Source organism: Aythya ferina (genome assembly GCF_964211825.1).
Source record: "Aythya ferina genome assembly, chromosome: Z".
Lineage (NCBI taxonomy): Eukaryota > Metazoa > Chordata > Aves > Anseriformes > Anatidae > Aythya > Aythya ferina.
The window spans coordinates 42,845,355-42,872,771 of record NC_140299.1 but is presented as its reverse complement, the minus strand read 5'-3'; the positions used below and the strand labels follow the sequence as shown (position 1 = coordinate 42,872,771).

The 27,417-nt window shown below is 37.6% G+C and overlaps 1 protein-coding gene across 5 annotated transcripts in view; it reads right to left on the bottom strand.

Annotated features, from left to right (window-relative positions):
- The window catches only part of NTRK2 (neurotrophic receptor tyrosine kinase 2), a 204,189-nt gene that overhangs the window by 142,366 nt on the left and 34,406 nt on the right, over nt 1-27,417 (bottom strand). For 3 of the 5 annotated variants that reach the window (XM_084505477.1, XM_084505479.1, XM_084505481.1), the window contains exons 6-11: nt 19,357-19,493; nt 16,133-16,265; nt 14,278-14,577; nt 9,234-9,266; nt 4,551-4,651; nt 2,953-3,052 (exon numbers count right to left, since the gene is read on the bottom strand). In XM_084505477.1, coding sequence (XP_084361603.1) covers nt 2,953-3,052; nt 4,551-4,651; nt 9,234-9,266; nt 14,278-14,577; nt 16,133-16,265; nt 19,357-19,493 — 804 coding nt within the window. The remainder of the gene's footprint in view (nt 1-2,952; nt 3,053-4,550; nt 4,652-9,233; nt 9,267-14,277; nt 14,578-16,132; nt 16,266-19,356; nt 19,494-27,417) is intronic. The other 2 variants (XM_084505478.1, XM_084505480.1) reach the window with 1 other exon arrangement.

Genomic DNA, 27,417 nt, shown 5'->3' with positions numbered 1-27,417 from the left:
GACATACACACAAAATGATAAGAGATGTCTTCAGTGAACTACTATATGCACTTTCATATCCTCCAGCAGGCAAGCAAGCCAAGGTGTTTCGTAAGAGCAACCCACAAATCTTAATGAATACACTTAAGAAATTAACGGAAGAATTCACCATTTATGCTGCTGCACCTTGCAAGAGTCTAAGAACCTCACCTCCAAATCGAAGAAACCAAAAGGATTTTTTCACACAAAGCCGTTAACAGACCCCATATTAAAAGTGATTAAAATATACACAGGTAGAGCAAAAGATAGAATGGGTTTCACCAGTTACTCCAATGAATTTTGCAATGCTATCTGAAAGTCTAGCACACCATGAGAGCTTATCCACAGAACAGTATCTTTATTCATACTAACCCTATTTTAGGTCTGTTTGTGCACAGCTCGCAGACCAGCTGTATACTGATACTGTTCCTGAAGTCAATCACCAGAACATGCTATTTCAACAAGCTCTAAAAGACAAGTGAAAAGGAGCAAGACAAATGTTAAAATAATTGCCTCATATGGTGCTACCCGATGCCAGCTAGAGTCCAGAACACCACAAACAAAATATTTTAGTTTTTTTACTGGTGGGGAATGAGTGAGCTGACTTGCTTGTCATTTTTATCTGTAAAAGCACTCCACTACTACAGCTTAGGAATGAATGTATCCCAAACTGTCATCTTAACTTAGATATAAAAAATGAAGCCAAAGAGAGGGTAAGTTATTTCCACACAGCTCTTTAACTTCTCTTGGTAAGAAACTGATTGGTACAGCCAATGTACTGGAAGCCTCCAGAGGACATGGTGCTCCCTGTCACATAAACTGGACTCTTCCAGGTACAGCCAGTGCTTACAGAGCATAGCTCAAACAACAACCATCTGCTCTACATTTATTTCTGGGGACACTAAATGCTGTTAGTCCCAAACTGCAACCATTTTCAAGCTCTGTAAGCAACAGAATTACTCAGCCAGGACACAGTCCAAGTATGGGATAGATAATCCCCATGCAAAAGACAGGATAAACTAGCATTAAAAAATATGAGGCATATAACAAAGTCTTCAAGACAAAGCAGGTGCCTGCCATGAACCCAAAAGGGATGAAAATTTCATTCCTTACATAAAGATATTTCCTACTGGACATACAGCATTGATGCCTATTTGCACACTTCTTTTTCTGATTTTCAGTGGGACGTTTTTTCCTTCTTGTCATGTACATGGTTATGCGAGAAACACCGAGTGCCAGTTTGAGTTCTCCATTTACTGAGTGATCAGGTTTTTGTTTTGTTTTGTTTTGTTTTCTAAAGTAGTTTCTGAAGAAGGGTGGGGAGATATTTAATGAGAGGGTGTCTGAGGTGACCATATTGTATTTTCACAAGACAACAGAAAAATGAAACACTGCCTTTTCTGCATCTCCTCCTGAAGGCAACTCAGGAATTTCCTTCTTATGAATGCAAAATATTCATTCACATTTTGGGAAATATTTGACAAGATTTTTTAATCATGTTTTATAGATATTTTCCAAGGCAACATGGATTTTTATTCTCTCCTACTTCCTTACTAAGAGTGTTTATTAAACTTCAGTTATAAAATAATCTCTATATGCTAAATTGGGACTAATTTTGCTGTCACTTAATTCAAAGGCATGTGACTCAGAGAGTTCATGGGTAGCTGACCTGATCCTGGTATTCAGAACTTACAAGAAATGTTACTTTATTTTGCTTTATTTCACTCATGCTCATACACCCTAGATTGTTTACCTTCATTTATTAATTATCAATATATATTTATGCTGCAGACTTTTCAAAGCAGGTAATATTTTATTATTAGTTTAGGTCTTATATATTGATGTGGTGTTCTAATCTCATGTTTTAAATATTGCTTTAGTATCAATTCAATAATTCAATTCTAATGGTGATAAATCAAGAAAGTGTTTCTGGGACTTTGGACTATGGATAGATCCATACTTGAATGCTCACATATGAATGCAAACTTTGGATAAGTTTGAGGTTCACATCAGGCACAACTGAAGGTCATTCCTTTCTAATGAAACATTTAAGTTATTTGTAGCTCACCACTACCAGACATACCACGCCTGTGATTAGTTTTTGAAGGACTGTATGTGAACTGTGATCTTGTACCAGTGCTGTTGGTAACCATCATTAGTCATATTTAGAGAATAAATAAACTCTGTGCATGAGGTTGCTGCCCTTTCAGAAATTTATGTAGTCATTATCCCAAAAGCATACCCTTAATAAAATATGAGCTAGATAGACAATTTTGCAACTAAAAACCTACCGAAGTCAAACTTACAGATTATGCAGTATGATAACCCCTTCCCAAAAGGGACATATACACTTGCCACTCTCTCCTGCAGCCACTTACCAAGATATGCACAGAAGCTCAAGAAAATGCATCTGTCAGAATGTGCCAGTAAGACAGGAAGCACTGCAATTGCACCTTCCACTCTTGCTATCATTTTCCTTGCATCTATCACCCTAAAGCAACATTTGAAGTATGGTCTGAAGTACCTCTGATGTACAGCATAGATTCTCATCAAATATTTGTAATCTAATTCATATCAAAATAAATTTTAAGTTCCTATCTTATTTCGCCCTATACTGAACAACACACTACACTCAGGGAGTATTTTACTCCAGGACGTGTCCCACGGGGCTGTGCAAGCAGGAGGGAAAGAAATTGGATTTGTCATAAGAGAAAAAAAAAAAAACAGACGCACAGAAGAACTTGATCCAAAATTCTGTATTCCCATCTACATTTGTCTCTGCCCTTACTTACCTGATGAATAAATGAAACACTAACTGTGATGGCTCTTTATCTGGTTATCTGAAATGCTCTTGGTGCAGAAGCCTAATGTAGAAGTTTGTTCAACCCGCAAAAATCATGATATATTTAAGACATAAAAAGCAACCCTGCTTACCTTTCATTCCAAACTTAGAGTGTCTTCCAAACTTCAGAATAATAAGCATTATTACTAAGCCAGTGCACACCAGTGCTGCAATTCCCACCACAACATATACCTAAAAAAGAGTACACAAATAGATGCGTTTATATTGTTCTCATTATCTGTTTTCCAATAAAACATTTAAGATAACATTAAATAAATTAAAAACATTAAATGAGACATTTAATTCAGATTAAATCAGTTTGGTAAAGAAATTCATTTCAACCAGGAAACATTTGCACCCAGATCAAAGAGTAGTGAAAACAGCCACTTCTTGAAGTTTCTTCCTTCCTTCTATCCTACAGAGAACAGAGATGCAGACACCTCTGAGAATCACATTTCAACATCCTACATGTTCAAGGCAGAGAGGGAATGTACATCTCCTCTTTCCCTTCCAACAGAGTGGCATGTTACAGGAAAGCATGTAAGGAAAGTGCATCAGAAAAAACTTTTTTACTGTGAGGGTTGTCAGACACTGGCACAGGTTGCCCAGAGTAGCTGTGGAGCCTCCATCCCTGGAGATACTAAAAACCAGACTGGACACAGCCCTGTGAAACTTGCCTTGATTTAGCTGACCCCACTTTGAGTCAGGTGGGGAAGAGGAGCTGAAAATTTCCAGAGGTCCCTTTCATCCTCAGCCATTCAATTATTCTGTTATCAGGGAAGATAAGAGTGGCCGGGATCCTCGAGATGGGGGACTGAGGCTTGTCAGTGTTATGGCATTTAATAGACAGGAACAGGACAAGACAGGAGCTTTAGGAACCCATCCACTGCCCTCTCAGGAATTCTCACCCCCCAGCCATCAACACTGGAAGGAGACGCTGGTCGGGTTTCCTCTGATTCCTCCCCCACAGAGGAATGCTTCCTGAATGCCTTCTTTCCCTCTCCTCCCTAGCTCTCAGCCTGTGTTCATAACGCCCTGCATGCATTGCCTGCTGCTGTGCCAGGGCACTGAAGCTGGGGGGCAGCAATATTAACCAGGCTAGCCTCTCAATGCCAGTTTCCAGCAATTCAGCTCAGCGTGAGAAGCAAGGCAGCAAAGGAGGAGACCCACCAGTTTAGCTACCTATGCTGAAGTTCTCCTGCACATGATCAAAGCACTAGACAAAAACACGTTTTAGAAGCATAGGTAAAGAGTCTGAAAGTTTGTTACAACACAGCCTCTCTGTTAGGAGCAGCTGACTTCAGGACTGGAATTCAAACAATCTTTAAATTACCTTGGATGCCTTTGTTTTGTAAATAAAGAGTTGCTCTCCTTGCCTAAAATTAGAAACAGAGTCTTGGCCTAAAAAATTACAGTTAGTTGTTCAGAAAAACACAAAACCAATTAAGTAGCTATTTTACTTGATCTGAGAAGGGATTCTCTCTTTCAAAAAATGGGACAATGGAAGGGTAGGAGTCGGGTACATTGCTCTAATTTTTCCCTTTTTTTTTTTCCCTGTTTTGATCACAACGTGGTAATAGCTCCAGTGTTCTAGTAGCTTAGGGTCCCATTACAATCTCTGCAGTTTCATTAGTTGCATAGTCAGAAAGTCTGCCAAGATTACAGATCAGGAAACAATGTATATACTTACAGTGATGCTATCTTCATTCTCTTTGTTGGAAACATCCGTAGAAGTGATTTGATTACTGTTATTTGTGGTGTCTCCAAGATCATTAGGTGTGGTTTCATACTCTTAGAAAAAAAAAAAAAAGAAAAAGAAAAAAAAAAAAAAAAGATTGCTTTTATAATTTCGTAACCTCAGAAGGGAAACGGTTGTCTTATTATTTCTGCTCTGTAGCACAGTAAGGTCAGCAACACCTCTTGGGACTCTTTGAAAACAGCACATAATTGCTCTTGTACTTGGTACACTAGGTGGGGGATCTCTGTGACAGGTAATTTTAAACAAATGTGTTGTGACTGAGAGACTTGACAACAGAAGCTGCTTCTCTCTGCAGCTTAACAGAGAATCAATCTACACCATAATCTCTCTGTCTATTGGAAAACCTAGAGTTAATAAGAACTCCATCCATAAAGCTATTTTTATGTGTTTCTGACTTCCCATTAAAAATGAAAGACTGCCCTCTACACTGAACTTCTCTAGCCTTATATTCAGCCAAATATAGGACTGTCTTAGAAAATAGCTTGGGGACTTTTGTTTAGCTGAGGTGAATTTAGCATATGGCTTTTTATCCGGCTTATTACTCTAAAATGTGAAATCGCTGTTTTTCTTAGTTTAAAAATAATTTTAAAATACTGTTGTGTGCATAGGAGTTAAAGTTTAGCATGACAAGGTCATAAAGGTAAAACTTTAAAAAGTAACATGCCTGAGATAGTCTGAAGAAATTTGATTTATCAAAATAATCCTACTGACCAGTCTACAGGGTGAATCTGGGACTACTCCATCAAAAGAATGAACGGGCTTTAATTATTTATAATTATTTTAAAATGAAACATATTTACAGTCCATGATTTTTTTTGTCAAATTTATTCAAATGAGATAAAAAGAATTAAATACTATGCATATGAACTTAGAGATACATACATTAAAATAAAAACTGAATGTATTTTATGATTACATCTGAAAATATACATGTTTCAGTTTTATGACTGTAATGTGTGCAGATCAAAGAAACAAATAAGGGTAATAACTGCATCTATTACTCATGCACCTCTAGCATTGTAATTTAAATTAGCAATTAATCCTGTATTTCTTTGCACATTTTGATTAAAAACAATGCCATAAGCCTACAGATGAAACTGTAGCCATAAATATGAAAAAGCAAAATGCAAAGGCATAGCTCTTGCTAACCACAGAGGCACTAACCCTTGCTACTTAGAAAGGGGAGGGAGGGAGGGAGGGAAGGCTGCACCTTGGTAGAATTCACCTTCTCTAGCTCCCAAGGCCATTTTGGAGAGCTCAGCTGGCAACGCTAGCAACAAGCTGCACCAGGTTTTTGATCTTCATGCATGCACAAACACATTTTCTTTTGCAAACCACTCAGCAGGCTGGAGATTTTTGGTATATGAACCCACACAGCTACCTCTGCCACCAGTGTACAGTCAGGTTGTCTAATCAGCTCTGTTCTGGCTCTATACTACACATGCCGAAGGACAGGATTTTTTTTCAAGCCAAAATACATACAGAGCTTTCGTGGGAAACAAAATTTAATTTCCTGGTCTTTTACCATTTGAACTCTCCAACTCAGCTTTGTATCTCTATACCTATAGCTTCCTATGCAGCTAGGTCAAAATAGTAATGAAAAGCAAACAGCATTCCTTACTCCAGGCAGCATAAACGCTACCCAAATGATTCACCTGCACAACCAGCCTGGACACTGAGGCAGAGTGCTGTGCAGACCAGCCAATACTCTGACTACAGGTTTTACCAGAGCAAAAGAAGAAACTTGTTCATTTGTAAGCAGCACATAAGCTCTTCACTAGTGCAGAACCCAGTTTATAACAAGTATCTCAGCCTACAAGACTGGGTTTCCTTTACAGTTACCTTCACTAAACACTCACTGAGAGTTTTGACCAACCCTATTTACAGTAGCTTTATAAGACCAATAAACAAAACATATTGAGAACCTTTATTGCTCTCTGTAGTACAAAGTTTCTAGAGGGATTTTTTTTTTTTTCTCTTAAATTTACCTGTAAATAGTGGAGAGCAAAAGCAGTTGTTCTTTGCAATTCTGTTTACATCCACATCTGTACTAAGCTACTAGGAAGCATACCCTGAAGGACTAATGAGAACTATGCAGAGTATTTCATGTCTGGCTTGTGAGTCCTCTGAATGCAGTTTTATATTAAAATGGGCAAGAGAAAAAGTAGGTCACTTCGGTACATTGGTGTTGCATTGCCATTTCCCACCGTATAACTGTGAAACATTTACATTTGAATGAGCGCCAGATTTTCAAAGCCTCTTGAAATGGGTAAGCCAGGCAAGGAAAACATGCACAACAGCCATCCAGCCAAAACCAGGCAATTCTGAATTAAACAAATTCTTGTTCACTTTATTATGCAATCATGCTATAGACACATAGCATTCTGATACAGACAGGGTCACGCCTCTTGACTCACACTATCTGGGACTTGTATTGCTTCAGGGCCAGATTCCCTGATGCCTAGCACCTTATGCAGTTACCTACAGCTGTGCCTGTTGAGGTAAAGCACATCTTGAGCTGGATAGTATCCTGCAGCTGCTTTAAAAACAAGGTGCAAAGCAGCTGGGATACAGATGAGAGCACCGCAATAAACGCTGGGGCATCATTGTGCACAGTCCTCCTGGGGGCTAAGTGCTACAGGACACGATATCTCTGTCATGTTCATGACCACATTACAAGAAGCAGGGTGGCATGGAAACATGAACTAGCAGCCAAGGAATCTGGCTCTGCATTTGGTTTCCTGCACAACCCTGGGCAGGTTGCTCTGTCTCCACCAGTAATTCCTGCACAGGACCACACCGGCCTCTCCTCCTTGCCTTTTTCAGTCACGAGGGACCAGTGAGCATGCCAAGAGCAGGTGAGGCTCCACGTGCAGGGAGCCCCCCCAATGAACATAACATCATGCAGACTTCTGCTGCCTCCCCAGTTCTTCTGTTTCCCACAGTATTTTTAAAACACTTAATGGGAAGCCTTTGGAAACCACCTCACAGGGAGTGCAAGACACAGAAGGGTCAAGACCCAAGGGACAGCTGGGGAGTGGGTCGCCTTTAAACCTCCCTTCAACATATCTGAGTTGCGGGTAAACATTAGCACAGAGATCAAGTGGTCTGAAGAGGAGTCGTGGAAAAGGCTGGGTCTCCAGGGGGAGCTAATCCCAGAGGGTCCCCCTTTCAGCTGTGCAGGCTGTGGTTTTACACAGAAGTGAAAGAGCTTCTCTGCTTTCCAGCCTGTCTCATATATTCATCTCACCAACTGGACTTGTGAATTTGGAATAATTTAGGGAAACACTCTGGAAAGTGTTTCTCAAAGCAAGCACTGAGTCACTGAAGCAAAGATCAAAGACAGCAATTTCAAAAAATAGGAAGAAAAGCCAGAAATAACAAGGAATACTGCTTCCATCAGGATGAGATCTTGCTGATTGTGATTCACTTGCACAACTTTGTGCACACAGTTCCACAGAACGTACCAAAGTCACTTGAAGCACAGCGCTCACATGGTTAAAGCCATACACATGCACCAGGATCTTGGCAAACAGCTCAGAATCAAAAGCTTCATGTACATATGTATATATGCTTATACAATACAATAGAATTAAGAAATCGTGCAAACCATCATCACCTTCTGCAACCTCCATCCCCCTTAAAAGTAATAATTTGAAAAGAGAGGGAGGGGAAGCTGTGCTTTAGTATTTCTAAGCACTTAAAGCCAAAATGATGCTTCTATTGCACATTTGCTAAAGTTTAATGACATGGAATGGAATCAAAGCAATAACATTTAAATCAGCTTAAAGAAAACTTGACTTATGGGCCATTTCACCCAAATGAAAGTACTCCAAAGAAGGTTCAAGCTTCTGCTGGAGCCTAAAGGGTATTGGGGTATGTCGGTTAGGATGGACTTTTCATGCTCACCAGAAGTACTACGTAAAACTAGCTGGTTGTTTTGTTGTTAATAGCGTCTATTCTAGTGCATGCTGGCTTCTACTAGGTGCAGCCTAAAATATTTTGTCTAACTAAAAACTAATGTGAACACCATGTCATCAAATCTTCTGGCACTCACTCAGATATCACTGAGCTGATGCTTTGCTTATGTAAGAGAGATTAAGGGAAGGTACAAATGAGAGGACAGAGAAAAATAAATTGCCTACAGGAAAACTTATGTGTACCAACCTCATTTCTAACTGGGATTTAGGGGTACATTTTTGGAAACTAAACAAGTATGAAAACATTCCTGAAAAAATAAATTACGTTATATAAGGAGAACTCATGAACTTCCTTTCCTCCAAAAAAAGCCTCTGAAAGGTTCACAAAATCTCATGCCTGTGAGTTACATCAGACTACTGTCATCCCACAGAACCAATTGCAACCATTCATAGGAGTGGATTTATGCCTCTCCTAATGTGAATCCAAAACAGCAGGGTAAGGAAAGCATCACATTGCCCTTACCGATCTTAAATAGTATAAGGCAGGAGAAGAACCAACAACACAAAGTACCTTTAGAATTGTATTGTAACATGTGCCATTCAGTTTAATTGAGCCTGACATTCAATCTTTTAGTGGTTTGAGTTCCTTCATTTCTATCATTAAAAGAAAAGAAAAAGAAAATCAAATATATACCATAAACGTCTGGATCCACAATTGGGCCACTACCTGTACATGGAGAAAATAAAAAAAAAAAAAATAAAAAAAAAAAGAAAAAAAAAAAGAAAGAAAGAAAGAAAGAAAAAGCCTTTGTAAATAGATTGTAAATACTGAAAGAATAAGACTTTCTTTAGGATTTTTTTAAGGGTTGACATGTTATTTGTAATAGCATTTATCAGTACCTACACAAACACAAAGCAACATCAATATACACTACCTGTTAATCAGATTACATTTCCACTTATTTTACAGCTATCCCAAGTTAGCACTTGGTTTCATGTACTCTCTGCTGTTAATGTGTATCTGAAAAAAGTGCAACAATAACTATTCTTGTTGAGAATCAATGATAAATTCACCTTGACCTTAAGCAGACTTCAGTGGGAGTTATCATCAGTGACTTTTACCTGGACAAAAATTTTTGCAATTTAAGCACTGCAAGAGCAAAGTGGTTTACAGCTACAACACTGTGAGCTGTCAAGTTAAGGGCTAGAGGTATAGAGGTATATATTGACCTACACAGTCCAATCTCATTCACTCTGTGAAAGGATGCTTCCAAGAAAGCAGCTGCACAGATGAACCACAGAGTTCTTTGTACCAGAAGAGTCTCCTATAAGCCAGCCTTTACAGAGGCAAATGGACACATCTAGTCTACACTTTTCTAAATTTTACTAGTTCCAATTTGCAGCTTTTTCTAATTATCACACATACATAAGGCTGAGCACATATGTGAGTGTAATGCACGGAACGCCCACTGAAATTAGCATGACATTAGACTATACACACCCTGAATGATACCAGGCATTATATTTCAACATACTCATTCATCTTGGTTTATAATGTATTTATAGCATAGCATAGTTTATCTAGTAGGCTCCTAACTATCTTTTCCTTATATCTACCCTTTCTTTTTGTTGTTTTGGAAATAAAATTAGCAGATAGTTAAAACCTTTAAAGATAAATTAAACTTCAAAAAGCATAAGTCTAGTGCTGTGTAGTAATTACACACCAGTGGCATTATATTGGAATAAAGCCACTGACAAGTATGACCAGAACACAGTTGTTTCTGCTTATGTCAACAGCTTGAGAATCTGTGCTGAAAATATGAAACAAAGAGTTGCAAACTATCTGCAGAATGGCAGCAGATAATTAGGTTTGCTTTTAAATGCATTTGAAGATATTCTAGTATCCAGAGATATAGGTTAATAGACCCCATGGGAATTGTCAATCTGCGGAAATAAGTAACAAGTGAAAACAGCCTGTACTACTACTGCCTGTCCTCAAGCAACTTCTGACCAGGGTTTCCAATGCATAAACATTCATGGATTCAGTTTTTCCACTATAAAATATCCATCAGATGAAAGATGATTTTTCAAATTTACTTTCTGTAATCTGAAGCAAAAATAACGTCAGCAAAACTCCCAGGCCTTTATTTCCTGATAACATGGCAACATTTTTGTTACTATTTACTGGAATGGGCTAAAGTCATCAAACTAGTTTAACCCTTAATTCCTGTCAGGGAAGTCATGACTAGGAAGTCATTGACTCCAGTCAAATACCTTTTGCACATCTAAATACTTCACTTCAAATAAAGTGGTAAAAATCAGGTTTTCAAAATTTGGACCAAACCCAAATTTCTATTTAGAATTGTCTTCATAAAAGCATATCTACTCAATCACCAAAACATCACTTGAAGCTATTTTAACATCAAACTTCACCACAGTAATTTTACATGTTTACATGCAATTATTTTTTAAGGCAAACAAAGAGCAGCGTAGTTGTTTTGGTCCCTGTTAGAACAGGTTGCTGTGTAAATAAACTACTAAGAATCTTATCCTATTCACTCATCTTTATAAAGTACATCAACTTGATTTGCTTGCTTCTTTCTTTATAAAGTTGACATTTCCAAAATAAAGCAGCAGCAGCAAAAGACTCAATCCAAAAACATAATTTTTCAAAACAGACCCATGTTGTTATGCCACATTAACAAGATACTACTTTTAAAGCATATTTAACATTTTCTTTTACTTTTGCAATACACTGTGTGACTTGAATTCCTTCAGCTGAATTTTAGAGTACAGGTCTGGTAGATGACAGAGCTTATTTAATTATTATTGGTAAAAATCTCTCCAGCACTCATTAGTTGTTTTGGATCAACTTTGTGAACAGCTCCCAGAATGTAACTTGCATGTTTCTTGCCTAGTGTTTGTTGTAGTGTAAACTCAAATAAGCATATTATCATCAGCCGGAACAGCTTTACTGGAATTCAAGAATTTTAGCAGATTAAAACTAGTTTAAAATCTACCTCACAGAATCTGAAATTTCTTCTTCTAGACTTTAACATCTAAAAGAGACTTTTATTTTATGATGCTATCAATGATACCATTAACTCAATCCGAATATGTTTTCCTCTCATTTGTGTCTGCAAAGAAATATCTACAAGAAGCTTGCTGGAAGTTGAGAATAACTTAGCACAAATTCTGTCTTCGTCATCATGTTTGATGCAACTTTGAAAGTAAGTATTACTCTGCTGATGACAGAACATGGTTCAGGCTTAGTTGTAATTTAGATAGACGTATAACTTATGGGTGAGGGCTTATATATATATACATATACGTTTTTTTGTTTTGTTTTGTTTTTTTACATTCAGTGCATTTGCTCATAAGTGATGTAATAACCAGAGAATCAGTTCAAAGCCTAGTGAGGATACCCCACCCCATGAAACATCAGGACAGGTATTTAATTCAGTTACGAAGGCATGGAAATGAACATAATATCAGGGTGTGGACCTTGATCTTTATGCTTCATTGTACAATATGTGGGCCAAAAGAAGAAACTACACAATAAAGACAGCACTGAAGAAGTCTTTTACATGTAGGTGTTTAGAAGAATCTTATCAGTGTTTTAAATTATAATACTAAATAGTAATATTAATAGTAACAGTAATAGTAATAGCAATAATTATAATAATAATAATAATAATGGAGGAATCTGTTCTGGTTTTTTTTGTTGTTGTTTGTTTGTTTGTTTGTTTGTTTTGTTTTTTTTAACATTTGTTTTTATGTCACCTTCAGAGGAAGAGAAAAAAATGTTGTGAAATATTCTAAAGCTCAGTGCCATGATTCTTATATGAAAAAGCTCCACTAATAAGAACAACACTGAGAAGACTAACTAGATAAGCAATTTCCCCTGTTGTTAATTTTTAAGACTGGTTTGGTGCCATCTATGCATGAACTGATGCAGCCTGTATGTAGTCCTGTTTCCTCCATACTGTTTTTGTGAAGCTTAATCCACCACAGAGCTTCGGAAATGCTTAAAGAATACAGCACAAATGAGACCTAAATTCCTTATGTATTTAAAAATAATAGAGCAAATAATAACATTGTCTTTCTTATTTGGAGGATGCCTTCTGTTCTGTTTAGTGATTTACAAGGCCACAACTGGAAATTTTTCAGTGTAAAGGCAAAAAGAGTAAAAGAAAAACAGAACAGAAAGAGGAATTTGGATCAAAGACAAAAAATGATAAAATCTTATAAATGTATTAGGGAAATTGTTACTCTGCTGAGAAAATGAAGCCAGGTTCATATTAAATAGCTAGAGTGTAGCAGAGCTTCCATTGCATGGACGAGGTGAACTGTATTGCTGAGCTGCTATAACACAGTATCAGAGGATGCCAGTATCTGAAATCATGGCTTGTTCCTGTAATGAGTCTATTTAAGGAAGAACTGCAGAGAAGAAAGAGGAGAGGAGTGCTAAGGACAGCAGGAGTAAATACAGCCTGGCTGTATCAGCTCTTCACCTTTTTTTTCTAAGTGTGGGAAAGAGAAAGACCTGCCGTCTTACTCCCTATAGGAGACTGAGCTGTTAGGAGCAAATGTTAAAGAGAGACCATATTTTTACTGTCTCTAGCCTGCAATGCAGGAGGGAGAATTTAAATAGTCGCTTGCTTTTTTTTTTTTTTTTTTTTTTTTTTTCTCTTAGATAGCATTGGCAATGCACATTGCTCTTTCAGAAAAAAGGCTTTTTATATCCTGTGATTAAAAAAACAAACGTAGATATATGCTTATAATTTCAAATACAATTGTGCAATTATTTGCACCAAAACATGCCTGTATTTCCACTCTTGCTGTGCAAGGTGCACTCAGAGGTTTTTCCACATAAAACAATATACTTGCATATAAGCCTTCTTACCCTTACAGTCACTTCACGTATAGTTTTGAAGATATGGGGAACTACCACACCACAGTGAACATCAGTCACTGACAGGAGTCCCTGCAGTTCACTGCGTTAGTCAACCTTGAGTCTGCTCTCATATGGCTGAGAATGGCTGAGGCAGAGCCTCTGGAGTAGAAGATGCAGATATTTAACAGCAACTATCTTGAACATGGATATTCCTAGGCATGTAGATTCCCAACATCAGCTGAAATGAATGGGAATTGGACATCAGAATGCCTGAGAGGGCCTTAGACTTTGACCACCCTACTTCTGGATTACCTGTTTTCTCTCCAGCTCCCTCTGGTGTCCTAGACAAGGTATTATCATCGACTCACTGGACTGCATCACTGATTTTGCCACAAGGCACTAGGTTCTAATGAAGGCATCCCCGTGTCCTTGGATACACTACCTAGCTGCATTCACACATAGTATAGGAAACCTGTGGAGTGATTGAACAGGCACTCTTTGCTTTCCCAATCAGAACTGAGGCTTGAGGAAACATTTCAGAGGCAGCCACCTTTCACTTGCCTTAGCAGACATGAGAACGATTACCTAAAGGAAAGATTTAGAGAGCAGTAGCATGGCCTGCCTTGAGAAGCAATAAACAAGAAGAAAATGTTAAAGGAAAGCAATATTTTAAACCTGATTTTGATGACACTCATTCAGAGGACAGAAAAAAAAAAAAAAAAAAAAAAAAGCGTATAAAACTTTTTCTGAAAAACTGTTGAGCTGGCCAGGAGCATTGTCTCCACAATCCCATCAATTTGTAACAACTAACACTGAAAAAAAAAAAGTAAATTATACTCACCATCTCCAGGCACTGACATGAAATGAGCATCAACCCGTTTTTCATCTTCTCCATACTCATTCTTTGCCAGTAAGGTATAAGCACCATTATTCAGGTGTGTAGGGTTGTCCAGCTGAAGGCAGCCATGGTATTCACTTTGATTGATAACATGTATTTTAGTACAGATGTATTCAGACTCATTCAGTATAGCCCCTTCATAGAACCACTGCAATGTGGGCTTAGGGTTCCCTTTCACAGTGAATGGAATACACCAGTGGTGGTCCGGGGTTGGAGATTCAATAAATGTGATATTTGGTGCAACTATATTGGAAAAAAGAGTGAAGAACATCAGAATATCCTGAACAAGCCATTTTCCCCAGCCCTTCAAGTTATCAGGGAAGTATTTTTCATTCAAAAGTGCAAAAGCATGTTACTTGTAGGAATTATACCTATTTGCAGGACACTCACGCAGTACACTCACTGGCTCTGCCTTGGGTACTACATTCACAACTGAAATTAAGCCATTATTCAGAAAGAAACAAAACAGACCAGTTTCAGACGAAGACTGAACACCACTTAAATCCCACACCCTGCAAGGTGTGGGAAGTTCAGTTACTGAATCACTGAGAAGGGAGAGAGAGTGATTTTAGCTTTACTTTTTACTTTTAGCTGAAAAAATGGTGCAGAGGAGTGCTGAAAGAACAGAACAGTATTGAAAATATTTAAAAGTTGGCCCAAAGCAAGCAGTACTGGAAATATCCTCAGCCAGGAATCCAAACTTTCAGATGATTTTCTTCACAGAATCAAAGCCAGAACAGATGACTTCATTCCCTGGATTCTTCTGACAGAGAAGGACCATTTTCTACTATACATTTTCTCATTATTTGTTCAAAACTGCTAAATGCCTCAAGTTTACAGACTTGTTCTGTTTCCCTCAGGAGACTATTCCAACACCTTGCCCATTATTTCACTATTGGGAAATTTTCCTTGATATTTATTCTTAACTGCATCCAATTTCATCTAGTTACACTCCCTTTTATCACTCATAACAGTGCCAAGCTCAGAATCTCATTTACACTGTTCAAACATTTCTAGTTTATGTTCCTTCCCATAGCTATTACATATCCAATTTCAACCTACAAACCATTTGAAGTACATCTATAGTGTTTTTTCTAGTTTTCTCTGTCATGAGCACATGCTGAAAAAAGTTTGCCATCTACAAAGCGTTCTGTTCCCATCTTCAGTTGAACAGAGGACTGCAACTTGTGAAAACATGCTGCGTTGTTCACACAAAATGAATTCAGGCTGGAATCTTAGAAGGCACTGTCTCCATACTACATGTCCCTTCCCCTTTCCTTGGCCCTGACAAATAAGTACATTATTCAAAGCTATGACAAATAAATTTACATCTGGCAGTACAAATGTTGCAAGTGTGTTATTTTTGGAACAAACCAGTTGTTGATTTAGATAATAAAACCTTTAATATTTGTAGCCTCTTTATAATTAACTCTCTGACCCTTTTGATGCATTCACACTTCCGAATTCCTAAGATAGTGTGTACATATATGCACACCATTACAAACCTTCCCACACTGACGGTGCCACTGAGTACTTTGGCTCTCAGACCGTTGCTTATAGGTTGGTCTAACTGGAAGATAAAGCATTTGGAAAAGTATTTTTTACAGAACTCAGAGCAGAAGATAAATTCAACAACTGCTGATTGAGCTATTCCCATTATTAACAGCAGTAGATAGTTCACATGCTTAAAAGGTGTTTCTGTTTCTGCAACCCGTGCACCCTCAAAATATTTGTACCCAAAATAGCTGTAACTAATGCAGTTTGGCCTCATGAGCTGCATGGAGGCCTGTGTACGTACAGAATACCGTGAGCTCAGCAGAGGCTTGGTCCTCTCCCACAATGTTCTCTGCAACACATGAAATCCACAGCCCGCTGTCCATGGATGAGACATTCTTTATGGTTAGCGAAGCAGGATTCTTACTTGTGTCACTCTACAAATGATCAGAAAAACATATGTGTCAGCTGAAGCCTAAAGAAACAAGAGAGAGGCAGGGTATCATTGGCCACAGCTTAATGGCATTTTTCGTTTTCCCTTCCCTTTAGCTCCATTGGTCTGTAATTAATCAAAACGTTACTTTGGCACCTTATCCAACAGACACAAAAGACAGCACCATTGGTGGTTGGAGTTCCAAAAGTGTAGTCCTGCTGCAAACACTGCACTTGTCCATTTCTCTGTCCTGTTCCTTTCAGTTTCTGTCTTTTCTAAACACTTCCCCTCTAGAAAAATGTCTTCTTGACCCACACCCTTCCTTATCCCTTTCTTCCATTTCATGACCTATTTATATGGTCCATCTCTGGTCCACTTGAGTTTTTCCTCCCCCCCTATATTCTGTTCAGTCCTTCTTTATTGCTTTTTGTCTCTTCGCTATTAAGTATGATATCTCTTTCACTGCTGCCTTCTGAGCTCTACTGCACTGTGACAACTGTGTGTCTTCTCCCCCCTCCTTAAGCCAAATTTTTCTTGAAAGCTTCTTCCTCTTGTAAACAATTTATGGGAAATTACATCCCTTCTAATACCTATAAGCTACTGTTTTATAAGCATTGTTTTATAAGTAATGTTTTATGTGTTTGAGCACTAAGGCTAATTAAGGTAAGAATTATGAATCTTAGAACTCTTGATTCTTGTGATTCTTAGAAAGCTCACGGCACATTTACAGCTTAAATGCCATATTAAATATGCAGCTGTGCTACACTGCATAAAGTGAATAGGGCAGATTAATTAAAAAACAAATAATAAAAACATTTAAAAACAAAGAATAGGGCAGAATCATTAAAAAAACAAAACAAAACAACAACAACAACAACAGAACAGCTAACAAAGCTAGTTGTTAAAGCTAGTTGTTAAAGACCGTGTTTTCTTAAACCGGGTCATTCATGTGATCTCCAAATAACTATTTCCACACTTGAATTTTTTATAAAATGCAAAACTACATTCTTAAAATGAAAAAGAACCAAAACATATTTAGAAAACATACAATAATTAGTATTCTTTTTAAAAAACTCCTTTTGAAATAATTTTTTAGGGTACATGCATGCTTCAGTATTGCACAGTAGACAAAAAGATAATACCCTGCACATGTAAAACCACAGTGACCTTCAGCAGCAGTCAACGGGGACACATGGGGATACTCCTGCATACGGGACCAAAAGTTTGAACCTCAAGGTCCCACCTAAACCCCACTTGAGTTAAATGCCCCATTGATATCAGTGTGACATTGATATTAGTGTGACACTGTTATCAATCAGTATGGTATCAATCAGGCAGTATGGAAAAGCCAAAAAGCCCACTGCATTGTTCTCTACGTGCAGCTCTCAGAGGTGAGAAGTACTTAAAGCTGCATTCAGAGCAGAGGGCTTCAATAGTGGATTCAGGGCTGAAATCTATAGCAAGAAAAATCTAACTGACATAAACAAATTTATATACCAGCATAAAAAAATAATCATATGGTGAAATGTAGGACTAGAGTATAGTTTTAACTTTTGTTAACATTTCCCTTTGTAAAATGGGAAAGAGAGAAAAAGCAGGCAAAGGCAGCATAGGAGGTGAAGAAAAGGGAGTCAGAAATATAGATATGAAAGTGAGAGAAAGGAAACAAAAAAAACAACACTCATGGAGAAGGGAAGGATAGTTGTGAATGAGGCTTAAAAAGCACTCATTCTTCTGCTACTGAAAAGACTACTGTGCTCCACAACTAAGGTTGTAGCCAGCCTATATTATGAGACCCTCCGAAATCTCAAACATGAAGTTATGCCAGGACAGAGTATTTCTGGAGAGCTTGAAGAAAACTGAACACGGCATTTGAAAGATAGGAAGGTTAAAAAATGAAGTGATCTCACTTTTTGAACAGCATCCCACATTTGTTTTGGCTCATAACTAAAAAAAAGGAAAAAGAAGAAAAAGAAAAAGTACAACTTGGCATAAGTTCCCCAAACTGTTTTAATTTCTTGTTCTTTAAGATGACTGGTTCCTTTGGGTAGTTTTCCAGATTAGAAAAAGTTTTAAAAATAAAACTAGAGCTCTGTAGAATTCTTTCTTATGGAAGCTGAGAGACACAGTAATCAAAGCCTATCTATACGGCCCAATACAACGACCTCAGGGCAGAAAGTACAAAGGTAAAGACACCCCAGAGGTCCTGGCATTCTCACACTGCAGGAATAGTTTTAGAAGTACACATCCCACACTTTTTACAGACTAGAAAGCTTTAGGTTGTCTGCACCCTCATGAATACATGGTAGCCAATGCCATGAAACTGTAAATAATAGAAGGCCTTGAACCATGAAAATTATGGCAATTTAAGGGGTCAGCAGCTGCACCTGGTTAAAAACTTCTTCTTATCAACAACTCCATCAGAATGAACTGTCTATCTCCATTATGCATACAGTCCAAGGAAAGGACATATAACACAAAACTCTCAGAAAACAAAATTCCCACTCTCTTTCGCTATGTTGAGCTAAAAACTTCATACTTCATTAAAAAAAAAAAAAAAAAAAAAAAAAAAAAAAATTCTTTTTAATAAAACCCTCACCTTAACTTTCTTGACTCTCTGTAGTTTGTTTTCTTGAAAAAAAAAAGTGAAATAAAACACAAAACAATTAATTTTGATGAACAAAATTGTCCAACCAACAGTTAATATGGACATGCAGGTTTTGGCTTGGAAATATAACAAATTAACAACCTAAGGCTTTTTTCATGCCTTGGGTAGGTAAGAGATATTCTATCTGCATAGGTATATGTGATACTGAGAAAGGACTTTTGCTTCAGTATCTTTATTCACCATGTTAACCCCAAAAAATTACTGCACACTCATTTACAAATCTGAATTAACAAGTGTTTGCCATTTTCCAAAAGCACTGCAGCAGCTGCCCTGGATTGAAAGAAACTGGGAATTAAATTAGAGTCCAAAATCAATCTTCTATTTCATCTTTTTGATAAGAAGTTAACTAAAGGTGGACACAAACTTCATTCCATCCATCAGCAGATATCTGTATAGGAATTATCACCTCTTTGAATATGAAACTTACCTCATGGTTTGAAACAAGATTAGTGAGCACCCAGGACACATTAGGGGGCGGCCCTCCACTAGTATCACAATACAATGTGATGCTCTTTCCTTCTACCACGGTGATGTTGTAATTGCTTAAGTTTGCTGAGGGTAAGTCTGTGATAGAAAAAACAACAACAAAAAACACACGCATTTGTATGTGGCAGAAATAGACACTGATCAGTTCTAAGGAAACTGCATAAATACAAGCCAAAACAACACTAAATTAGATATTCACTGTGGTCAGTTACTGTTGAATTATAAAGTACAAACAACATCTTCGTAAACTATAATCTTTAAGCAGCTATAACACTTTTCTGCACCACCTCTGCTTCACATCTTCAGAAAACATTACTGCAAATGAAAACACATTAAGTTAATTATACAGGCAACTGTTGCAGGTGGGCAAACAGAATTTATCCTAACTTCAGTTTTTAACTTAAAAAAAAAAAAAAAAAAGAAAGAAAGAAAGAAAAACAAACAAACAAACAAACAAAAAACACTAAAACCTTCCCCTCATTCTTTAAACCTGGAAATTTAAGCTGTTTCTGTTACAGTTGCAAAGAAAACTTAATTTTCCAGAAAGTAACTGACGCTGTGGTATTCTCACTGTTCTCCACAACTGTAATGGGAAAATACCCAGCACCACACAAGAGATTACAAGAGTCCTTCCTCTCACACAGAGACACAGCTCACAGAGAGCACAAAACACAAATTTTCAAGTACAAAATGAGGGAAACAAAGCACTGAATATATCAAAACAGAGGATAGAAAGGGCAGAAGAGAGGGTTGGCTATTGCACAGAGCTGCTTTCCAAGGCATGCCAGTAGGCTTAGCTATTGCTCTCAGAAAACAACCCAAATTTTGCAGAAGGCAGGACTACCCCTCCAACTCGTAGTTATAAACCACTCTGCACCTCAGTCTTTAGCACCCAAAGCACTGTGAGCTTCCAGAAGAATAAATATATAAGTGCTTCCAAATGCACGAGGAATTATAGACTGACCCTCCTCAATAAAATGTAAGGAATACCAATAGACACCTAGTACACAGGGCCACACATCAAATTTCTTAACAAAGCAAATAATGATGCAGCATGCTAGAAATATTAATTCTTTCTTAAGTAATTCTGCAGCTTCAGGTGGAGCTGCTATGTATTGTAAAAAGCCTTGCCCTCTTTTATAATGAATTTATGCTGGAGGGTAGAAAGGCCCTGCAGAGGGACCTGGACAGGATGGGTCAATGGGCAGAAGCCAGTGGGATGAGGTTCAACATGGTTATGTGCTGCACTTTAGTCACAACAACCCTATGCAGCGCTACAGACTTGGGGCAGAGTGGCTGGAAAGCTAAACAGAGGAAAAGGACCAGGGGGCATTGGTCAATAACTTGTCTGAACATGAGCAAGCAGTGTGCCCAGGTGGCCAAGAAGGCCAACAGCACCATGGCTTGTATCAGGGACAGTGTAGCAAGCAGGACCAGGGAAGTGATCGTCCCCCTGTACTCGGCTCTGGTGAGGTCACACCTCGAGTACTGTATTCAGCTTTGGGCCTCTCAGTACAAGAAAGACATTGAAGCCCTGGAGCATGTCCAGAGAAGGGCAATTAAGCTGGTGAAGAGCCTGGAACACAAGTCCTATGAGGAGCAGCTGAGGGAACTGAGGTTGTTTAGTCCAGAGAAGAGGGGGATCAGGGGATGCTTTATGGCTCTCTACAGCTACCTGAAAGAAAGGTGTGGGGAGCTGGGGGTCAGCCTCTTCTCACAGGTAATTAGTGATAGGACTAGAGGGAATGGATTCAAGTTGCTCCAAGGGAGGTTTAGGTTGGAAATTAGGAGACGTTTCTCCTCAGAAAGAGTAGTAAGCTGTTAGAACAGGTTGCCTAGGGAGCTGGTGGAGTCACCATCCCTGGGGGTGTTTAAGGGAAGGTTGGATGTGGTGCTTAGGGACATGGTTTATTGATAGGGTGATGGTTGGCCCATGGATGATCCTGGAGATCTTTTCAAACCTTGATGATTCTATGATTCTATTTCTCATCAGCAGTTCTGTGCAAGTTTTACTTGCAATTTATGATCTCAAATAACCTAGCTTATCTACTATGCTGGATATGTATGCATGATCCTGCAACTATTTTCTTTTCCTGAAACAATTTTTTGTTTGTTTGTTTATTTTTAATACATATATATACAAGTTAGAGTACAGAATTTGCATTATGTACTTGAAGGTATGAAACTTTACAGAAGGACTTATATCCCTCTTTACTTATGTAAAAAGCCCCAAACAAACAACTAACCACCTTGTTAGTGTGAACTATAACACTTTAATACATTTGCCAGAAGTTCAACAGAAGCTATATGTATTGGAAATCTCTATTTAAGTTTTATTAGTTCAATAAAAATGAAATGAGAGGAACTAATAGCAAAGAGAAGACTAATCATTTTCCAGGCAATGCTTTCTTGCCTAATAAGATTTGAAGATCAGCACGAGTACATGATAACTGTTTAGATAATTCTAGTGCTTCAAGCAGAGCTGTAATATGATTCTCATTATAGGCATCATGGATTTATTCTATTATTTTCACTTTATAAATCATATGTAGAAGTTTATCGAGATAAAGCTGGACAGTTTGTACATCTTGATGCAGTAATCTGTCAGCAAAGGTAGCCATCTGCTCTCGCCTGCTGTGAATTCAAATCTCAGCAGTGTCTGTCAACTAGTTGGGCAGGAAATAAAACTAATCTTAGGGAACATTTGGATATTAATTACACTGGTTAAGGAACAAGGAGAGAAGTAATGAGATCATTTACTTTATAAAGTTTCACACCACCTCTGAAAACCTTTCCAATTGCTTTTGCCAGACCTGGATATGCAGACAGATATCACTCTCCCTTCTTCCTGGCACAAGTACTAGGGACAAGGTCTACATGATAGATCAGTGCTTCACTGTTGAAACCTACATGGTTCGTAACAGCACATTGTTTCACATGAAACCTGTCATTTAAGCAAATTAAGGTAACTTTGGTCTCTTAGATCCCTGCTTTAATAGCTGTTAAGTTCTGAGACAGCTTCGTCCTGCTGTGTTATTCACAGGATAGACAACAAAAATTGAATTCCTTTGGTACTGGTTCTTGGTCCCACTTTCCAAAAGTCTGCACATACCATGCTCATGTTATAGCTCTGAGGAAGACAGCTATATCATGCTTGAATCCTGCCAGAAGGTTAAAAAATAATTTTATTTTTTTTTATTCTGTAGATTCTTATTTTTACGCTAAAAACCAGTTACAGGATCTTGCAGAAAGCAACACAGAAAAAAAAATTAAGACTATAACAGATATATTACATTAATAATACTGTATTGTATTATATTTTATAGTGTAATCACATAATTGTATATGTTTTCTTTTATTCCTTTTCCAGTCATGAAAGGGTGGGGAAACACAAAAGAATTGCCTTTGGATACATTTCTGTTAGTAGCATATCTTGAGCCAGTGAACTTTTGTTCACCAATGTCATTCTGTCTTTTTTTCAGGTGGCACTCAGACTACTACACAGGCAAATACACATTAGTTGAGAGAGGTGGCTCTGTTTAGAGAAAACAGACAGCAACATAAGACCTCAGATCTAAAAAAGGTGATATATTGGACTTGCCGGTAAAGCAGTGCGACCAAGGAGCAAAATCTGTATTTACAAGTAACTGAATACAAAAAGATATAATATTCCCTAACAGATACATATGCTCAGTATGTGTACTCAGAGTAGTGTGAGACCATTTATAAGAATTAGTAGCATTTTGACACCTACAATACTACAAAGATATTCAGCCTTGCTGCACTTATTCCTAACTTACTTTGGCTAAACATGGTGTTTTAGATGACTATCACTTACGTTAATATAGATGCACATTTAAAAGGACTTTGTATATAGCAATCGATGCAAGCAACCACACGACAGGTTCAAATGGTTTTGTATACTGCCAGCAGAGTGAATTTAGACTGTACCACAACAGCCCACACAAGGTAGACATGACATCATCTTCCCACAAGTCTCATCCTGATATCTGTCAGACAGAGATTAGCCTATGCCCCAAAGCTTGAAACATAGTATTTCTTTCAAACTTTGATAGCATTAATTATTATAATTCTGGATATCAGTAATAACCCTGATAGTATCTGATTTATTTTTTTAAGTTTGCTCTGTTCTTAGCCTTAATAGCTTTCTAGAGCAATGAGTTTCACAGGTGTACTGTCCGGACTGTATGCAAAAGCATTCCCTTTTACCATCTCTGAAATTTGTTCCTGAATTCCAAATTCATTGAGTGCTGTCCTAAGTTTAAGTGTAAAACTCCTCGGAAAGTGTTCTAAGAAAAGAATGATCTGAATGATCTTCTTAAGATCACTCTATTGTATTTGTTTTTTCTCATGCCCTTTTTCTTTTTAATATCTATTCAAAGCTTTCCAATCTCTCAAAAATAGGAGAACAGAACTTGCTATTGAGGATTTAAAATTGTAATGTTGAGTTTAATGGATGGATAGCAAGGGTACAATAAAATCTATGTGTTTCATTATGTATAGGTATTATGGCTATTGTATACCTATACATACAGACAAAATCTGTTTTCATATTAAAATTGATAACAGTTTATTCCAGGGAATAAGTAACTGGATTAGAATAAGTAGTTACTTCCACTCACCCCAGACCAATGGGCCAAAACAGAGGCAAGCAGGAGAGGCTCATTTATGTCCAATGAGTCTCCCTAAGTATCATGTCAGGCTTCAGAAGGAACAAACCCTCCGTTAAGAAAGGGGGACCTATTTACCTTAAAATCAGTGCAAATCAGTGGCCTGAGGCCTTGTTATAGTGGAACTGTGAAGAATAGCTAGGGAATAACTCATATATTCGGAGTGCACAGCTGGGACTTCAACAAGCACAAAACCAAATCTTTTGGCTAAAATTTTCAAAGGTTACAACAGCATTTGGCTCCACAACTGTCAATGGCAATTAATAAAAAGAACATGTCTAAATTCGTACAGCTTTCAAGGACCTCATGCTGCTACTTACTACTTTCTACAGAAAAGTTACACTAGTTTTGGTAGAGCCAAGCAGTCACTGCATCTGTCAAAGGAAGCATATGACCTAATTAAGAAACAACTGAGTGTTAATGCAAATTATGGTCAGCAGCTCAGCTCTCAGGACCAAGTTCATATTCTAGCCAGTGTACTACAGCAACTTCTAGAACAGTGCAGTAAGCAAGAAGAAACGATTTTACCATTACACCCAAGATGTTGCTTCATTGGTTAACTATCTTAACAGTTACAAAAATTTTTACAAAATTATTTCCAGATAGAGTTTTTCAGTTTCATTTTTCATCTATTTAGTTCTAAGATTTCTTCAGCTGCCTGAAAACCTTAATCAAAAAGTTTTCTCAATATGGTCAGTTACCATCACTAATACCTAAAAAATGACATGATGAAGAAATGAGTACCTGAGAGAACACCATAAATTCAATATTACATTCATTTATGCCCTCTTCTGCACATTTAACCCCTGATTTTTATCAGCCTGTCTACAAACTCCCATGAGTCTAGCCATAATGCCTTGTCACTAAGTGGTTTTTAATGTGGCCCATGACATCTCTTTTTAGCTTGGCACATTTTTGCAGGTCAACCTGTTCTGTGGTAAGAACAAACAGTTATCAAGAAAAAAATGACATTTTTCCCTTATAACTAGTCAACTGCATATGAATTTCCATAAGGTCATATGAATCCTTATCTTAAGTCCTTAATCATTTTTTTAATAAATATATAAGACCCAGAATGATTAAATTAATGATAAGGCCAGCAACCATCTATCAAACTGAAGCATTTAAAGGCAGAACCACTGATTTATAAAATATCTTCTATGATTCATAAGATATAGCGTCCCAAATCCAGTCTGCTTACTTCACATAAGTTTTAAACACAGTCCAAGTTTCTCGGCTCCCCTGCTTTTGCTTTTTCTCTCTAGGGAGAAAGGATTCAACTAATTACAGCACTACACTACCGCTTAGTTACACCCACTACTTGCGCTGTCTAGAACCTGAAAACAGGATGGTTGACAATGCAATTTGTTAAGAACTGTGCAAATGGATCTGCAAGTTTCAGAGACCTTACTGTCTCTAAAAACATTTTCATCAATACAGAAGAAAAATAAGGTTTTCTCATATAATTCTATTAAAATTCTGCTTTGTTTGAAAATACAGGAATGCCTACAAATTCTAAAGGTCTTTTCCTATGGCCTTTTATGGGTTTAAAAACAACACAAAAAGTTGTCTAGTAATTCCAGCTATAAAGCTAGGAGCTGTTGGGTATGTGATTCACCTCCTGTGTTTCATTTAGCAGCTATCTGCAGCCAACAAGCTCCAAGCCAAATTTCAGCCATGGGGTAAGTGGGCATGTTTCCACCAAAGTCTGCAGAATCACAGGGCCAAAAATCAGCCTGACTACATGTTTAGAGCAATGTAAAAAGGACAGTCCAAAAGGTTATATGCAAAACATGAAGAAACATAAATCATTGTTTCAATTTCCTGTTGCATTACAACCCCAGAATCAAAATATTCAATACATAGAAATAATTGCAGAAATCTCACGGAAGCTATTCCAAGATGACCCCAGCCATTTTCAGTGAATATACATATACATATATATATATATATGTATATATACACACAGATGTGTGTATATATACATATATATATACACACAGATGTGTATATATACATATATATATATATATATATATAAGTAAGTCAAACAAAATACAGAAACAGAAGAAATTAGAAACACATACAAAACATTATTTCAGCAACCAGAGGGTAGAGAAGCCTGCATCTTTCTGCTTCACTGCTCTAACCATCAGGCACTACTCTGCATTTGTCCACTGTAATTTTGCTATTGTGCAGAACACAATTTGGAATTTCTATCAGATTAAAATGAAGAGTAAAGGTACTAATCTAAAAGGTAAGCTGAAACAAGGAGAAGGAATCCTGGTTTATGATGCTTTTCACTATTTTATTTCCACAGTATGTCCACTGAGTGTCAATGTAAACTAAAGAAACTGTCCCAGACAAAAACCTCTTTAGCTCTTGAGACAACCACTAAATAAAGCACTGAACAGAGATAAGCTCTCCAGGAAGCACAGCAAATCTTGGTAGGTATTTTCCATATTGACTATGGTACTTTACATAGGTCTGACAGGGTTAAGCTAGAATAGTCTTAAATACTATACAGGTTGGTGGTGAGATTATCCCTGAATTTGTAGGTTAGATTCTGCTGAATCCAGAGAAGTGTTAAAAAATCCCCTCAAATAGCCACTAATTTATTTTTTCTTTTCTTTTTCTCTCTCTCTCTTTTTTTTTTTTTTTTAAGTAAAATCAAATAAAAAGAGGAACTCTTATTGTGCCCTTTTGAAAGGAAAGGCATGAATTCCTACTGTTGAGAGAGACTGAGTCCAAACATAGAGGATCCTTGACAATGCCTTGAGAAGAGTCCTTCTGCTCTGACTTTCCCATGCTTTTAGCATTTCTTAATGAGCAGCTGGAAGGCATGTGCACACTGAACAAGCTCATTTCAGACTACCTCTCACTAGATGTGCTTGCTGCCTCAGTATACCTTCTTAAAAGTCCTGATTTCTTTCGTACCACGACAGATCTGATACTCATGACTCCCACCTTGTCAGTCCATGGAGGAATGTCTTTCTGCAGGGAAGCAGAATGAGTGATGTGGCAGCTCACTGAGGCACCCAAATATGTTAAAATATTAAAAGGCATCTGCCTCTAATCATGACATGCCTGATTGTCACTTTCAGCTGGAAACTTTTACAGAAAATAATTAAACAAGTACAGCCTCTACCAGAAGATGATCATTATTTAAAGTATGCTTTCCCAGAGCCAACACACCCTTATTTTGCCTTTATGCACTCCATCACTCCCTGGTTAACTGAAATTATCACTAGAAGCAAAATTCTGCAAGTAGAGCCTGTCTGTGCCACCACGAAGAACATAAAACTTGCTAA